General features: G+C 34.7%; 1 protein-coding gene across 33 annotated transcripts in view; it reads right to left on the reverse strand.

Moving 5' to 3' along the window:
* Nucleotides 1-18,750, reverse strand: part of LOC106879161 (basement membrane-specific heparan sulfate proteoglycan core protein) — a 175,917-nt gene that overhangs the window by 67,916 nt on the left and 89,251 nt on the right. For 19 of the 33 annotated variants that reach the window (XM_089343084.1, XM_089343101.1, XM_089343100.1 and 16 more), the window contains 20 exons: nt 18,613-18,729; nt 17,766-17,882; nt 14,469-14,576; nt 12,505-12,629; nt 11,947-12,094; nt 9,476-9,600; nt 9,058-9,205; nt 8,198-8,322; nt 7,956-8,103; nt 7,129-7,253; nt 6,724-6,871; nt 6,302-6,426; nt 5,235-5,382; nt 4,563-4,687; nt 3,931-4,075; nt 3,303-3,427; nt 2,298-2,442; nt 1,237-1,361; nt 736-880; nt 159-283 (listed from right to left, as the gene is read on the reverse strand). In XM_089343084.1, the coding sequence (XP_089199210.1) occupies nt 159-283; nt 736-880; nt 1,237-1,361; nt 2,298-2,442; nt 3,303-3,427; nt 3,931-4,075; nt 4,563-4,687; nt 5,235-5,382; nt 6,302-6,426; nt 6,724-6,871; nt 7,129-7,253; nt 7,956-8,103; nt 8,198-8,322; nt 9,058-9,205; nt 9,476-9,600; nt 11,947-12,094; nt 12,505-12,629; nt 14,469-14,576; nt 17,766-17,882; nt 18,613-18,729 (2,642 nt within the window). The remainder of the gene's footprint in view (nt 1-158; nt 284-735; nt 881-1,236; nt 1,362-2,297; nt 2,443-3,302; nt 3,428-3,930; nt 4,076-4,562; nt 4,688-5,234; nt 5,383-6,301; nt 6,427-6,723; nt 6,872-7,128; nt 7,254-7,955; nt 8,104-8,197; nt 8,323-9,057; nt 9,206-9,475; nt 9,601-11,946; nt 12,095-12,504; nt 12,630-14,468; nt 14,577-17,765; nt 17,883-18,612; nt 18,730-18,750) is intronic. The other 14 variants (XM_089343099.1, XM_089343102.1, XM_089343097.1 and 11 more) reach the window with 1 other exon arrangement.

The following is an 18,750-nucleotide window of genomic DNA, read 5'->3' on the forward strand; positions in this document are numbered from 1 at the left end:
TGGTCTCCTAATCCGACTCCTAGCATGTGTATATTCAGGAACAAGACACTGTAATTGACAACGGAAAAGAAGACCAACAGAAACATAGAGGTAAATATAAATATTGAAGATGAATATTTTGTTCACACTTTATTGGTGAATGACAAAGTTATGCTCACCCTTTCACTTCTGGTCCATTGTATGGTTCCTGAGTGTCCAGCACTAATCTGGCACATGAATTTAGCTGGGTCACCTTCTCGGATAGTCAGAGTTCGTGGGTTGACAGTGACAACAAATGGGATAACTAAAGAATATAAAGAGGAAGAGAATGACAATACCATTAGCCAATAAGAACTGAAGAGTGAGTGGTAGTAGTAGACTTAATAGTGTGCAGAGCTGCTTTGGGAATGGTTGTGAGCTATATGGTACTTATGATACAAAATGGGTATGCTATAATTAAGTGTAGACCACAGAAATATACTACAGTGCCAATGTACAGGAATAGTGTCACACATAGGTATAAGGAAGCATTGTAACAGAGTACACATGTAGAGAGGGGGAGTGTCATAATGGTTGAGTCTGGTAATACAGCATACTGTGGATGTAGAGCGAAGGTGGTTGAGTTGGTGGTGTGTCTAGTTACTGAACTATGAAACAGAATACAGCAGCTATATGGATAAGATGAACAGATGAACCAGAAAAGCAACATGGAGACAAATAAGAGGACACGATATAATAAACATCTCCTGTACTTACGCAGATCTACACCAAGGTTTGCTACCTTGATCAACTTTTCTCCTCCAATGTTCACTTCACATACATAGTCATCAGCATCTGCAGGTTCAATATCATAAATATCTAAACGGTTGCCACTGATGGAAGCTTTACGAGATATTGGTTTCTAGAAGAAGAAGGATAAATAAAAATAATGATCAGACATAAAGAATTGGGAAACATTTTGGAATAGCTAAGTCAGTCACCTAATTAAGGTTTCTGTAAATAATGATGAGTCAAATTTTCACTAAGTTTAACATCACCACCTGGCCCTTTAGTGACTGCAGTTGTTTCCACTCTATTGCAAACATTTAGGCTAAGATTTCAGTTTGAAGGTAACCCTTGCTTGCCTCCCACCAGAAAAATAGACATGTGTACTGCTTTTCCTCTCTTGATTAAGCCAAAATATAAAATTTTAAATAAATTTTAAAATAAAATCACTCATTTTTTTTTCTGATGCTATTAATAACCAAGTTAACTCACCCCTGATCGTCTGGACCACTTGACTTGTGCTACACGAACACCAATGACATCACATGTAAACACAGCACGTGAACCTGTACGCACTCTGAGAATGGATGGATTGATCTCAACTATATACCGTGAATCTGAAACATAATAGAAGATTATTCACATAAGGTTTCAATTTATTATTGCTGCTGCTGTTGCTACTACTACTACTACTATTGACATTTTACTATTAGTGTCATTTACTATCAAAACTATTTTTCATTGTCCATATGTTTCAGTCATCGCAATAAGAATCAGGTAATTCCTCGAGGCCTTGTTCTTACAGCAGCTAAGCCATGTAGGAAACAAAATTTGAGTATTTTTAGGCAGAAATATGAAAACAGTTTAAGTGAAATGTATTGTTTTAATTCAACAATTTCAGAGGAGAGTATAAGCAATTAAATCGAATCTTGGCACAGCATTATGACTCTAAATTATTCATTCAATGAGTATAAAAAGAAGGAAAGAAAGGTAGCAGTCTGCTCAGCCAATACTCACAACACACTAGAATGGCCAATAATCTTTGATAATATTTTTCTTCTACTTAAGAAGGGGAATTTTTCACAAAATATTGTAGGATCAAACACCCCATGTAAGGTAACACAATATCTCTTATCTTTCTTTTCATTTATTGATATCACCTCACATATTTGCTTAACTCCTCATCTCTATTGCTCAAAGGATTTAAGGATTTTGTTTTCAAACATGTATCTTAAATATATATATATATATATATATATATATATATATATATATATATATATATATAGGGATCAAATCTGGAGCCACAAAGTTGTGAAGGAACATTCTTAACCACAAAGCAATGCAATGCTTCTATCCATATATACATTTTTTTTATTCCGTAAATGTGTTGCCATACTTATGTAAGCATAATTATTTCTTTTCCATATGTGAGAATAATAATCAAAGTAGTATGTCAATAGGTACTAAAAGAACTATTTTCTGGAAATTATAAGTTGTAGCTTCTTGTAGCAGGATAACAATATTTACGAACAAAAATGAAAATATCTCACCTGGCTGGACAATCAATTCAGCTGCTTTTGTTGCAATACCTTCTAAGCTTGCAACTGTACAGACATATTTTCCTGCATCTTCCAAAGTCACATAGTTAATCATTAAGAGACCTTCATCTGATGTGATTCGAGAATCTGTAAGTAGCTACAATGAAAGAGAGGCAGAGATAAAGCAAGAGATATGTTTGTGTTTATATGAGAATAAATGATACCAAAAGATTTCCATTTTCCTATTTTATTTCAACTGCCAGTGCCGCCTAACTGGCTCCCATGCCGGTGGCACGTAAAAAGCACCATTCAAGCATGGTCGATGCTAGTACTGCCTGACTGGCCTTCATGCCGATAGCACGTAAAAAGCACCCACTACACTCTCTGAGTGGTTGGCATTAGGAAGGGCATCCAGCTGTAGCAATTACATCTGGAGTCTCATAAGGATCTATTCCCAGTCCTTGTTGTTCATAGTATAAAATAGATGGTACCTTGAAGGACATTACTATGCTAAAATACATGGATGACATTAAGCTGTACCTTGAAACCAAAAGAATGTATCCTATACACTCTAGCTCCTTCCTGCTGTCTGACCTGGACATAATGCAGTGACAGATTGTTGATTAGCAACTCAAGCTGGCTGTAGATAAATGCACACTGTTTAACTTTGGAAGTAAAAATGCAAAATTTACTTATTCCCTCCATCACACCAATCTTAAGAAGTCTGTTGCTAAATGCGACTTTGGTATTATTACTAACAATATGCACTGGAGAAATTACATTTTAAAACTATCAAAAAGACCAAAAATATCTTATTGCTGTTCAGTAAAACTTTTGTTAGTTGTTCACTGGCTTTCTACTTAAGGCTGAATATGACCATGACACATCCACACTTAACATTTGAATCCCCTGTCTGAAATCTCTAGCTTGTCCAGAATATTGATCAACAGGAAAATGTCCAGAAGTGTTTAGATATGCACTAAGAAAGAAAGAGAGGAAAAAAGAAAGCCTGCTTACTCTTCCGCCTCTGGTCCACTGCAAGGTGTTAACACTGCCATCTTGGACATCACACACAAATTTGGCTGATTGTCCAGCACGGACAGTCAGTGTTTCAGGGTCTACTGTAACAATTATACTCGGACCTGCAAGAAACATCAGAAATCAATGTGTATACAAATGGAACGATTGAATAAACACGTCATTGAACAGCACACAAAGTCATTTTCATAACCTGGAGATATATACAGAGTTTGTAAATCATGCAATTTAAAAAAACCTAACCACTAAATGAAATAATAGTCAATTGAAATATTGACGATTATTTTTCTTACCACAACCTTCCTAATTAGTAATTTTAAATACTTCATCTTTAAAGTTAATTTTCATTGAATTTGGCTTAAGCTTTATAAACATCAATGAACATATGGAAACATTATCTATTTAATCATATTTTTTTGAAACCATCAAACTAAAATGCTTTGTTCAAGTGTGTAAAACAATCGTTGTAGTATAGCTTGCTTCCTTGACCAAGTGGTAAGCACTCTAATATGTTTGTACTTTTTAATATTATTTTCAAATAGTTAGTAATCCATGATTTAAAACTTTAAAACTTTGTTAATGACAGAGAAAAAACAACTTCACAAACCTGGTACAACTACCAATTCTACAGTTTTAGAAGCTCTTCCAGAATCACCATATGCTGTACAAGCATATACTCCAGCATCATCGATGGTGACTGAATTGATCATCAGAATACCATCTTGAGATGTGGTTCGAGAACTCAATGGTCGCTGTAAAATTTAGAAATTGGTAAATTAGTAACATACAAAGAGAAAACAACAAAACTGAAATAAGTTTTTGTCAAGAGATAATCAATGCAGACAATAACAGTGATCTTTAGAACTTTGCATTGCAACCATGTTGCTCAAGATTTGATTCTACTGCTAAGATAAGCATTTGTCTTCTACCATAACCTCATGCTGACCAATAATTTGTCTTCTACCATAACCTCATGCTGACCAATACTTTGTAAAAACATACATACATGTGTTCATGCACACACACACACACACACACACACATATATATATGGAAAGTTTCCACATAGTTTCTGCCAAATTTCACTCACAATTGGTCAATTCTGAGTCTATAGTAAAAGAAGACTCTTGCCCAAGGAACCAAGCCTGAGGCTACAAACCACACACCTATGCTGAGCCAATTAAAAACATGTAAATATATTTTAAAAGTAGAAACAGGAAATACTGTAGTATCACTTACATTGTTGTTTCTTGTCCACTGTAAAGTTCCACTGCGTCCTCCTTCGATTTGACACATGAACTTTGCGTTTTCTCCAGCATCAACAGTCAACTGATATGGTTGGATAGAGACAGACAAACGTTCAGCTGAAAAAGGAAAAATTACATAATTGCAATGATGTATTTGTAAATAGTATACAATCCTGTGTTGTAAGTCCAAGGAGTGATACACCTAGTGTGTATACAAAAGTATATTTGTATTGGTGTGTCTAAGAACTGCAAAAGATTGTTTTAACTGGTACGTCACATGTATTGAAAAGAGTGTTGTCCCTGTGAATTTTCTTTCCTTTTTCTTTGTTTTCTTTTGTTTTATTTTTCCTTTTTTAAAATTTTTTTCTATCACATAACTTGACTTTGTAAATGAACAATCTGGCATGATTATTTTAATGACCTACCAATGTATACAACAACAACAAAAACAACAGCAGCAGTAGTAATTTTAGCACATGGTCAATTTGACTAATATTTTATTGATCCTGAAGAGATGAAATGCAAAGCTGACTGTGGTGAGATTTGAACTCAGAACACGAAAAGAGTTGGAACAAATAAAGCAAAGCATTTTTTCTGATACTCTAACAATTCTGCCATATATATATATAAACAAATAACTTTAAAGTAACGCTTTATTACTTACCGGATTCAACAGTTAATTTAGCACTGTTGGTAAACCTTTGGCCATGAACTGTGACTGTGCATATATAGTTATCTGAATCTTCTGGTACAGTGTCAAAAATAACAAGACGGTTTCGTTCTATAGAGCTCCTCGATCCAGCAATAGGCAACTGCAAAAAACATAATTGTAATGAACTATATGAAAAGCTTCACTTTGTAGAAATTTGAAATTTAAAAAAGAAGAACAACACTCTATCCCCTACCCGCATTATATTGTGTTTTGATCACACTGTACAATTTTCTCCTTGATGTTTAGGGAAAGCATGTGGAGAACTCATATAAAATTATTTCTACACATGCACACACACATAATTTAGCTTGACTCCATTCAGTTCATTTTGATTACTATATATTTTATGTGTGTGTATGCATGATGGACTTCTTTCAATTTATGTCCACCAAATCTACTCACAAGGCTTTGGTTGAACTGAGGCTATAACAGAAGACACTTGCCAAAGGTGTCAGGTAATGGGACTAAGTCCAGAACCATGTGTTTGGGAAGCAAACTTCTTACCACACAGCCATAGATCGCATATATATATAAACGTATATATGTATATGATATAAAAAAATTCATTTATTCTTACTATTTCATGCATATCTTTCTAAAAATGAATCCCAAACAGTAGAGTTAAATGATGTAACTCACATTTTTTATTTTGTAAAGGCCAGTGTGATACTGAATTATTCTCCATTTATAACACAAAGCATTAAATATATAAAGGAGTGAATCCAGAGACTGAAATTAATGCTAAAACTGAAGACCTGGTCCAAATGCTTGCAATAAAGTAGATTTACTAAGTTATCCAAGGATCTTAAGCAGGGTAATAATGTTAGTGGTTGTGATGGGAGGGTGTGATAGTAATGGTGGCAATAGTGGTGTCTATATGGGCAGTAGTGGTGGTTTTGGTGTTAATAAGGGTTGGCAGGTGGTAGTAGCTGTGATAGTATTTGTAGTGTTTGTGGCATAGATTGTGGTAGTGGTGGTGGTGTATGAAAATAAAACCAGACAACAGTAAATTTACTAACTCCTGTCTCTCTTGACCAAATGACTTCTGAGGGACGTGCTTCCACAACATCACAGGTGAAAATTGCTCGAGATCCTGCACGCACATTGATACTTGGTGGGTTGATGTTGATTGTATATGATGAGCCTGTTACAATAAAATATAATAAAGTAAAGCATTTAGTTTCAAAAAAATAAAATAAGTGGGACTTGAAATTAGAGGGAGAAAGCAGTAATCAAACACCACAAGGTATGTTTGTTCAAAGATCTACCAATTCTGCCACATGCAACACACACACATACACACACACAAGCATGCATACATATATCCAACTGGTTTTTGCACTTTTTCTATCTACCAAATTTAACTGTTAGTGCTTCTGTTACATTGTTTTTGCTAAAATTTGTTTAAATTAATTTTGAAAATTAATAAAACACGACTTACTTCGTTCAACGACCAACTGGACTGATGACGTTGTTGTTCGACCTTCTGGTCCATGTCCTGTACAAATATATTCACCACTGTCATCGGCTGTTGCTGAGTTAATCATCAAAACACCTTCTGATTGTGTAGTACGAGAGCTGAGAGGCTGCTGTGTAAAGAAATATTGATATTTCCAGTGAGCATTCTGAGTTCAAATCTCACTAATGCCAACTTCACCTTTTATTCTTATTTGATAAAATATAAGTACCAAAAGTACTAGGGTTGATTCAACTCACTGTATCCAACTATGAAATGTGAGGCCTTGTGCCTATGTTAGAAATTCTTTCGATGACAAACAATACATAATTAAAAAGCCAATATAACATAAAAAGAACAAAACAAAATTCTATAAAGAGCTGAACTTACAGCTGGTCTTCTACTCCACACCATGGATCCAGTATAACCTGCTCCTATCTGACACATAAATTTGGCAGTTTCTCCTTGTCTAATATTCAAAGATCGTGGATTGACAGTCACAAGGAATGGTACAACTGAAAATAAAGATAATCCAGTACAGAACAATGTTATTATTGATATTGTTACTGTAGTTGTTTTTTTATGGAAGGAATATGGCAGTCACCACACAGCCATTTTCATAGCCTTCATGATTGGTGAGAGGAGGTGGGGAAGTTATTGCTAGACCAGCAACAACAGAGTGTGGACTCTGCTAAAGGTACCCAATGGTCTAGTAGGTGATGCTGAACTAATTCAGATTAATTCTTCTATCCTAACGCAACAATGTTTCCTCAATCTGATGGCTCTCCTCACAGCTGTGAAGGTTTCCTTCTCAAAGCTTTAGTCAAACCAAGGTTATGGTAAATGATACATCACCATTATTTAACATCCATTTTCATGCTGGCATGGGTTGGATGGTTTGACAGGAGCTGGCAAGTCAGAAGACCATACCAAACACTGTTGTCTGCTTTGGCATGGTTTCTACAGCTTGATGACATTCTAACACACAGTACAAATGAACAAATAACAACATAGTCAAAAAGAAAACTTCTTAACCACATAGCCACAGTTGGACATGATATGGCTCTATGGCTATATTCCACGTTTGCCTTTGACTGGAATAGGAACAAGGAACTGGCTTCCAGTCAAAAACAATATTACAATTATTATTCAATTAGGCCTTTCAACCCCATTCACCCAATATTTAAGCTAGTATAACAAATATTTACAACACTTACCAAATTCAATAATTAGGCTGGCTGAACCAGTGAACTTTTGACCTCGAATGGTTGCTTCACAGATATAGTCATCAGTGTCGGTCATTTCAGTATCATAGATGACAAGACGGCTGTCATCAACTGAGGTTCTTCCTGAAGGAATTGGACTCTGAAATTGAAAGGTGGTCATTACACTGAGTCATTTGTACCTCGTTATAAAAAAAGAAATTTAAAAAATTAAAATTACAAAAACATTTACTCACTCCAGATTTTCTTCTCCATTCTATACTTGAAGGACGAGTTCCTGGTACACCACAGGTGAATATTGCACGGGATCCTGCAACTACTTTGATGGAGGGTGGTGTGATCTGAACTTTAACGGTAGTTTCTGGAATAAGAAATTTATTCTTGTTTTTACCAAGGTGGCAAGCTGGTAGAATTGTAACTGCACCAGACAAAATACTTTGTGGCATTTATTCTAACTTTGTGTTCTGAGTTCAAATTCTGTGGAGGCCAACTTTGCCTTTCATCCTTTCAGGGTCAATAAAATAAGCACTAGTTGAATACTGGGGTCAAAGTTATCAACTTACCCCCTCCCCAAAATTGCTGGCCTTGTGCCAAAATTTGAAGCTAATTATTACCATTAAGGCAGAAAGCCGACAGAATTGTTACTGTGACAGACAAAATGCGTAGCAGCACTTCTTCTGGCTTTACAATCTGAATTCAAATTCCGTTGAGACCTATTCTGCCTTTCATCTTTACAGAATTGATAAATTAAGTAACAGTTGAGCATTGGGATAGATGTAATCAGCTTCCCCATCCCTCAAGTTTGCTGGTCTCATGTCAAAATAAGAAAGGATAATTATTATTATTACTGGCCAACAAAAGAAGTACCAGTCAAGCACTGCTAAAATTTTATGTTATCAACCCGGTAAGCATTAAAATCAAAGTTGACCTCTGTAGAGTTTGAACTCAGCTCAGAAAGCTGTAAGAAGTACACAAGGGATTTTGTTTTATTCCAAGCTCTAATGACTCTGCCAATTTACTATCTTGTTAAAATAGGTAAAAATAAAAGCGGTTATTAAGGAACATATAAATAAATAATTAAAAGAAAACAACTTACCAGTCTTAATAATGAGTTCAGCTGTCTCAGATACTCTGCCACCTTTGTCGTCATAGCCAATGCAAGTATATATTCCAGCATCAGAAGGGGTCACGGAGTTGATGGTCAAATAACCACCTTGAACAACAGCTCGTGGACTCAAACGTTGCTGAAATGAAGGTTGTGGTCTAGATTAGAGGAAATACATAAAAATACACACACATTTGGGAAACAACTCTTCATTTATTTATGTTTAATTAAATATATGATTGGAAAGCCATTTAATTCTTTTGTGACTATTTTTCTAATGAGTGGATAGCAAGTGTGTTTCAGTAATTTTCAAATATAATCAGAATTTGGAGGTAGTTTAAAATAAAAGAAAGGATGTAATTAGTCTAAAAGGGCATGGGTAGAAAATGAATTGCTTAAGATCACTTACTCTGTCACTTCTGCTCCACTGTATGCTTCCAGAGTGGCCACTACCAAAATTACATACAAAGGAAGCAGTTTCTCCCACTCGAACATTAAGTGACCGTGGTGAGATGGTTACTATGAATGGAACATCTGAAAAGAAAATGGAAAATGGTACAATGAGAATTCTATAAATTCCATCCATACATGTAAATGTGTTCCTCCATTCTTTCACTGGCTTTAGTCATTGGACTGTCGTCAAGCTGCAGCATGGCCTTCAATAAGTTTTTCAGGCTGACACTTATTTTATAAATTTCTGTCATGGACAATGCAACGATCACACGCTACACATCTTCCTTCCAAGCACTGCTTTATCATGACAGTCTTTAATGGGGTCCCCAATAATTAAATAAATTAGAGAACATTAGTTAGCTATAGTTAATATTTTGCTTTGAAGCTATTATCATTACTAATTCAACTGCACAGGCAACCTTTTCTGAAAAGCAGGCTGCATGAAACATGGCTCATCCTCGGGTGGGCTGGACAATTAAGAAAGTTGAAGGCATGCCATTCAGAAAGTGCTGCAGGCCACAGGTTGCCCATGACTGGAACAGGCTGACAGAGGAAATTCATTCGCAAGGCTGTCAACTCAGTTCCCTTCCCAGGCTGGTGCAAAAGTGTTGGAAGACAACTGAAGACGTGACTGGGACAATCAGGTCCCTGTGTCTATGGTCTTCAGCAGTGGAACCAGGAGTGAGTATCCATTACAGCCTCAACTGTGGTTGACCATCAGATGTGGTCAGCATTCGTGATGGACGTGAGAAACTTGGAGCCAGCTTGACTCACCCACAGTGAATGCTGCCACAAATATGAGTAAGTACACGACTGGCATAGAGCTTCAGGAATGCAATAAGGCGGTGAGCTGGCAGAAACGTTAGCACGCTGGGCGAAATGCTTAAGGAGTTTCTAATTATTTTATTTCAAGAAGGCTATAGCCCAAACCTTTCTCCAGACCAAAGTCAATGACCAAGTCACAGAAGTGTGTCTCAAAACATTTTGACAACTTTATACAGACCATATGAAAATATAAAAATAATTGTAACAGTTAATTTTTTTGTGTATGTGAGTATATGACTCTTGCACAATGAAACTGTGTCAGGCTCAACATGCAGTCTCGCATCAAATGACTTGCCAAACAAGTACAACTTCAATATTTCAAAACATTCAACTACAAAGTGTACTTAATTGCCTTTAACTCAACATATTTATATATTGTTCCTTGCCACAGGCTTTTCTTTATGTCTCTGAACATTGTCAGTTCATTCCACTAGCCAAAGATATTATATTTGAATATGATTAAATAAACATAAATCTGCAACAAAAATTTTGCAACATACCCACTAGGTTCAGGTAATATTTGCCTGCAGGTGACGACTATGGTTTAAAGAAGTGAAAAGATAATAAGGCCATAAAATGAAGTGCACAAAATTATATATTTTCTACCCAAGTATACAATGAAACAGCAGCAGTGGATGTTAACTTTGACCACAGTTAGTAATTTACATAATTATTTGTTCTCATCACTAACGCTGCAATTCTAATTAAAATTTCTTGGCTAACTATATCAAATATGCTAACACCCACTTTACTATTAAGTTTTCATGCATCAGGAGCCCCTGAGCATTTTATCCTTGTCTGTCTGTTAAGTTTTGTCATTCATGTTCACTCCTGAATAACCTACATCTCTTTAGTCCATCTAAGATCAATCACAGACCATGCTTCACTGTTGATGTTTATTAAAACTGCATATCTAGAGTTGTCATCATGTTACAGAGGTCAGATTCACGTCCCACTGCATTCCATTTCCAAAAATTAATTGTAGATAACTAAAATTTCAAAGTTGTCTCCCTTGCCTTTTTTTTTTTAATATTTTAAGAACTATCAGAGTGTGAAGCGTTCCTCATGAAGGCAGGTTTCTCCTTTTTACTTCTTTTGTAAATAAGGATTAACGACACCGTGTTAATGTCTTCTTAATTTACAAAAGTTAAGCTATGATTTGATAGAATTTTGGCTAGTATTTCTAGCAGCTAAACAACCATGTAGAGGCTCCCTTCCTGGCTGGATTTTCACTCAACTTTTGTTATTACTACTAAGTTCCAGGTCAGTCCTAAGCAAGCAGACTTATGATCAAAGGTGTTTTAGTTACGACCATCCCATCTAGGATTGTATTACATTAACCAACAGGCCATTCCCTTTTGTTTTAAAATATGTTTTTCAAAGCATTAGGCATGATCTGTGGGTGACTTGGCTTACTGCTATTACTTGCAGGTCAAGTGGCCATAGAGCTGCTCTTCACATTGGAGAGGTACCTTGAGCTGGTTCATGAAACTTTGTGCTGTCAATTCTTAAAAACCAATTACATATTATCAAACCTTTTTAGTATATGATGAAATGTGCATTTCTAATGAGAAAATAATACAAAAAGCATTTCCAGCTTACCAAGTTCTACAATAAGGTTTGCTGTCTTGGCAAATTTCTGGCCTCGGATAATAGCTTTGCAGATATAATCATCAGCATCAGATGGTTGAGTTTCATAAATAATAAGTCTGTTGCCATCAATGTGACTTCTCAATGGTGGAATTGCTCTCTGAAAAGGATAGATAGAAACGAAAGATATGAACGTGTTGTGTGTGTGTATATGTGTGGAACAGCATGCACATGCATGTAACCTGTTTTTTACTCAATCTTTAACTCTTCTAGTTATCTATCTAATGTTCTTTCTAACAGTCTTCAAACTTATTTAAAGCTACTGCAGCTTTCCAATACACTTCTCATTTCTTCTCCAATAAAAGACACAACCTGAAATGTTAGAATTCTCTTCTCTATTTGTGGGAAACTTTAAATTATTTTTTGTTGACACTAATAATCGTTAGTTTTCTTATAGATGAGCCTGCTATCTACTAAAGCTATTGCAAAAAAAAAAAATAAGTGTAGAATTTAATATTTAATGGCGTTAGTGATGGTGTGAATTATGGAGAGGGCAAAACAAAAACTTACACCAGACTGCCTGAGCCAGTTGATTTCTGAGGCTTCTGCTTCCAGAACATCACAGGTAAATATTGCTTGACGTCCAGCTTTTACCCTGATATTAGGTGGGTTTATTCTGACAGTAACTGTTGATACTGATAAGTACAAAAATAAGAAAATATTTTAGACAAATATTTAAGAATATTTCAGAAGATCAAATAATTTCTATAATAGTCCATATAACATTGAGCAGATGCTAAGCTAGTTTACAAATGTAAATATGGAAATATCTCATTTTTCTTACTATATTTTTTTATGAGTAAACTGCCTATGTGTTTCAATTAGTTGTCAATAAAATAAGCACAATGGTGGTGATTTTATACATTAGTTGATGTCGTTTGTTTAGCCTTGTATCAGTTCTGAATAACTTTTTATTCTTCTCATAATGAAATACACTATCCATGGGTTTTAATTAATTTTTGAATAATTAGCATAAAAAATATAGAGGTATTTAGTAAAACTAAGTAAACTTTTAATCATTAACTTTTTATTTGCTTATATAAAAGAAGGTTTTTATTCAAATATGAATACTTTAGGCTGAAACATACTGGTATAAAAAGTGTCAAATAAGGATCAATGGGCATAAGGATCAATGGGTTAAGAAATTTACTTCATAGCCATATGAGAGTGGGTTCAATCCTCTCCAAAATTCATATTTTCATATAATTTTAGTTAATTAGTAAAACAGTTTTATATTATAAAATTACTAAACTTGTTTAAGATAAATAATTCATATTATAAGATACATTCCTACATGTTCCTCTTAACATAAGTTATTCACATAATATTGAGAAAATAATAGGGTAATATATACAGCATCAACCAATTGCTGTAGCAATTAATACAACAGTGTTATTACTGGGGAAGTTTATATCTTAAGTAATTTACAAAACAAACAACAGTTAGTAAAATTGTTTGGAAAATAGAGAGGAAGTTTATTAAATATAGGCAAGCAAAGAACAGTTACTTGGGGAATATATATATATCTATAGATAATATAATGCAGGCAAATCCAGGGTAGTTATGGTAGGGTTGTATTGCTTATATAATTTTATGCATTTATTAGCACATTTTTATATTCACAGGCAAACACTGGGCACTTACTGGTGTAGTTTACAGTTTTGTACATATGTTTACACATTTCATATACACATCACACAAGCAAATTTAAGGCTGTTACAGTGGTAATTTATGTAATTTCATAGATTTATTTACAGTTTGTTATATATAACACAGGCAAGTTCAGGGTATTTTATACAATTCTGTGGATTCACTAGCACGTTTTATATAAATGTAAATGCAAGCAAATTTAAGGTAGTTTCCAGGGTTTTTTAACGTAATTTTATTCATTTACAGATATGTTTTATATAATACTAGCAAATACAAGCATTCATTAAGGTAATTTATATAACATTAAGGGAATTACTAGCAATGAAACACTGTCTACATAAGGAAATTATTGTTGAATTACTTGATAAGAAGTAAGACAGTTACGCAGGCAACCCTTTAAACAGAACATGTCAATTATTGAAACAATTTATGTTAGATTCAGACAGTTATTGGTAAGAGGTTTTCAGTGGATTTTGGTTGTAATGAAGATACTTAAAACAGATAAAAAGAAAACTACATACATCACACACACATTACAGTATATGAGGTCTACAGTGAATGTGTATAGAGCACTTTCATGTTTTATATGGGGAAAAAAGACATTGGTTATTTATGCTCTTCACACTCACTCTGATGTGTGTGTGTGTGTGTGTGAAGAAAAAAAAAGAGAAAAGAGACAATATATTATCCAGCCATTTTAAGACTCTTCATTACGTTATAATGTTCATCTGACAAAAGAAAAACAATCAAAGCAAGGTTAAGTAAACTTGCAGCAAAATCCAAGAAGCATGCAAACAAATCACAAAATATCTTGTAAAGCTCACTGCAGTCTATTTCATCTGACTGATCTCCACAGTCGTCATTGGAGTCACAGATTTTGTTTTCGTTGATACATAATCCATTCTGGCACTCGAATTGGCCAGCTGAGCATCCTTTAAGAACAACATAACAAAAGTTGTTGTATTATGCAGAAAGCAAAAGAACAGCTATAAAGTGGCTTCAGGGTCAAATCTATTAATAAAAAGCTTATTTTCTTTTTAAAATAGAAAATGTTCATGGTATCAAGGATCAGCACTTTGTTCTGATTTCTTTAGTCTAAAGTGAATAAGACACAAATCTCTCAGTGAATAGGATTCTTGGTCATAACAGTTAATTTTCCTCAAGGATAGTTACTGCCTATTCACAATAATTTGATGAAATGAGTTAATGTAGAATAAAGTGTTCTATCCGGAAATGCTTTGAACAACTAATATCATACCCAAACTCCCAAGCCTAGCAGTGCAATATGCCATCCACATCACCATTTTCTTAGCAGTGCAGTGACACATCTGGGTATGCTTTGGTTTAACAAGACCAACACATATCCAGAGTGTCACAGTAATGCTAAGATCAAACTCACTAACTACTGCATTAACAATATTCTATTTTTAACTAATTAACATTTCACAGTTGTTCTCCTTGCCTTTCTTGATTAGAAGTAAATAAGTAAATAATTCTTTCTCCTGACCACCAGAAGTAGTCTTAATTAATTAAAATTTCTTGGTTTACTACATTGAGTATGTTGGCACCAACTTGTCCATTAGAAGAAACTGGTCCAAAGGTACTTAAAGACTTTGCTGATAATAAAGGAATATCAACTTTTGTTAAGTAACAAAGTTCTTCAACCATCGAGCCTTTGGGTGCCTTTAGTGGATTAAACTCCTTCCACCAATCATAAAAGACTCTTAAATGTGTCATGTACTGCTTTTCTTTCGCTGACTAATCCATTATACAAAATAGAACCAACTTGTCATGCAGTTTATATCAGTTTATCAAGTGTTGGCCAGGACTTTGTCAGCTGTTTGCATGCCATAGGTTAACACAAACAAAGCTGACTGAGGATATTCAATATTCAATATAAAAACAAATCTCTCCAATATAACAAGTGATTCTGAATGAATCAAGAAGGGATCTTCAACAGAGTTATTTGACCTGCTGGAAAAAGTAACCACATGTCCTTCAAATCAAACTTCCCCACCGTAAAATAGCAAGGACAAAGGACAAATTAAATATGGAATGCAGTGGGGAGTTTGTCTGGTCTTTAACCCCTTAAAGCTAAATCATCAGGGATGCAACATTAAATGAGGTGAGAGTGCATTAAGTGAGTGAGTGGTGCATGAAATTGCTTAACATGATGAGAATGGTGCATAGTGTTTCAAACAAATTGCATGTGAGATTTTATCAAAATTTTGCGAGTATATTTTGAGAATATGGTTTATTTTTATCTTCAACATCTTTGTTGAATTAAAAAAAAAAAAGTGCTTAATAGGCAAGCACATTCAAAAATACATAATCAGAGTTGCAATATAAATTAAGTAGTTAAAAGTGCATGAAATTAATATGCAGTAAAGAAATAGTGCATAATGCTTCAGAAACCATATGGCAGGTGAGATTTTTACCAAAATTACAAGAACAAATTATGGAGAGCACATCATCATGTGGACATGTGAGTTTTACATACAGACTCATATACGTCTCAATACAGATGCATAACCCTAACCCTAACCCTAACCCTAGTATTTGACTGGTACTTCACTTCATTGATCCCCAAAATTGACCTCAATGGGATTTTGAACTTAGGTGTAAAGAGTTCAACTCATGCCAAGGTCAACTTTGCCTTTCATCCTTCCAGGATTGTTAAATAAATATCAGCCTAGTACAGACTCCATTTCTTTCAAAATTGCTGGTCATGTGTCTAAACTACTACTACAACTACTACTACTACTACTACTACTATTACTACTACTACTACTACTACTACTACATCATGAGTAACAGCAACTGTTTTATGCAAGTTCTTACTACAGTACTAAGGTAACTATGTTCCTCTGTGTGTGTGTGTGTGTGTGTGTGTGTGTGTGTGCAGCATTGTCTTTTCTTTTTTTTGAGGATGTAAACTTGTGCTTGCATGCTGTGTCAACTTCATCTTTGTTATGAGGTTTGATTTCTTAATTGAGCTTGATATTTTAATATTTTGATTATTATGTAGAGTACTTGCAATATGAGTCGAGTGATTTCGATAAGTGTTATTTGAGTTGAATATGTGCTGTGTGGTTCATGTCAAGGGTTTTGGTGTCAGTTGGTGATTATGAAGAGTATGTGATGCGGTTTCTGCAGTATTAACAGATTGCAGCTGTGGAGAATACAAGTTGTATGAGTTGTTGGTGTTATATTGCCTACTACTGGTCATATGGAAGTATTTGATTGTGTAGAGTATGTGTTGAGTTATTTTAGTGGATGGTTATTATAAAAGGTATGTGTTGTGGGTCGTGAGTTTGAGTAGAGTTACTGAACTGAAAGAGTTTTGCATAGCATGTGCATTGTTTCTAGCAGACAGATCCAACCCACATCTCATGTGCAATGCTATGAGTCCTGCTACAGTTTATATGTTTCTGTTATTGGCAGAGCTCTTACACTGTCAGACAAAATGTCTTGCAATATTTGTTCTGCCTATTTATGCTCAAATCCTGCTGAGGTCAACTTTACCAATCCTCCTGCTGGGGTTAATAAAATTAAGTATGCCAAGTACTAGGGTCAGTACAACTGACTAGCCTGTCGTCTCAAATTTGTGGCCTATTGTTATTATTATTATTATTAGGTAGAGTAACTGGCAGTGTGGGGATAAAATGTCTTGTGGTATTTGCTCTAGCTCTTTATGTTCTAAGTTCAAGTCCAACTAAAATCAAATGTTTTAGGGTCAATAAAATAAAGTACTAGCCAAAAATGTAACGGCACCAATATAACTGACTAATCCCTCCTAATACAAATTTCTGGCCTTCTGCCGATGTAAGAAATCACTATTAAAGCAAAGTACTTGTCAGGTGGTGGGGTCAATTTCATACATCATACTTTTGTAGAATTGTCCATGAAAGAGATCCATATTTTTTAATTTCTTCCAAGACTTTCCTCAGCTGCAGTTAGGACTTGTAAATTAAAACTACAGAAATGTTATGCCTTTGTTTTCAGTTGGAATATGAAGAAGACATTGTGACTGAGAGATGTCAACATACTGAACTATCTTATGCAATCCAGATCTGTATAATAAGAAAAGAGAAACAATATAAAAAAAAATGAATACAAACCACAGCCCCTTTCATCACTTCGATCACGGCAATCATAGCGTCGGTCACAGCGTCTTTCAGCAGGAATACAACTCCCATCATGACAACGGAATTGGTTTGATGAACACCTTGTAGTAGCTGTAAATTTTGAATCAATTTAATAAGTAATGGTATCTCATTTTAATGCAAAGCTAAACATTCATAACTAATTTAATGCAATACTCAGGAGTTTTCCCATAAAAAATTAGCAGCACAAAAATATGATAGTAGAGGATAGTAGAGGGATTTGCTCTGGAAATACATGTTTATGAAATTGATTACCTTGAATGTCATCATAGAATACACCAATATCTTATAATATGAAATGTAGTGAATGGAAACTGCAAAACTTGGGGTTATAAATTTTATATATATATATATATATATATATATATATATATATATATATCATCACCAACACCATCATCATTTTACACTTGCTTTTTGATGCTGACATGAATTGGAAAAATCACCACAATCTATCAAAAGGATGTGTTATAACACAATTCCACATATACAAAAACAGTTATACCAACAATCCAACATACTTCCATCATCAGCTGTTAGTCACCACGGTCTAAGTTAGTTTTTATTTGGTGCTACTGTTTCTTAGACAAGTCAAGGATTATGTGTCCATAGCACTGGACCTGAGATTTTTTTCAATGATGATGATGATGACAGGAATAATGAAGGCAATGACAACAATAACAAGCAAATAAATAAAATATCAGTGATAAAAGAGTCAGAGAGAAAGGCTAACAGAGAGAGAGAGAGAGAGAGATGAGGGAGAAAGGCAAGAAAGATATGTTGTAAGAGTGTTTACACTTACTGCAGTTGAGTTCATCACTTCCATCACGGCAATCGTATTGACGGTTGCATCGGCTAGCTAATGATATACACTCACCATTAGAGCAGGTGAACTGATCAGGAGAACAAGTTGAAAACTCTACAAAGGAAAAAAAAAAAG

This window comes from Octopus bimaculoides, chromosome 26 (assembly GCF_046866305.1).
Source record: "Octopus bimaculoides isolate indiv1 chromosome 26, ASM4686630v1, whole genome shotgun sequence".
Taxonomy (NCBI): domain Eukaryota; kingdom Metazoa; phylum Mollusca; class Cephalopoda; order Octopoda; family Octopodidae; genus Octopus; species Octopus bimaculoides.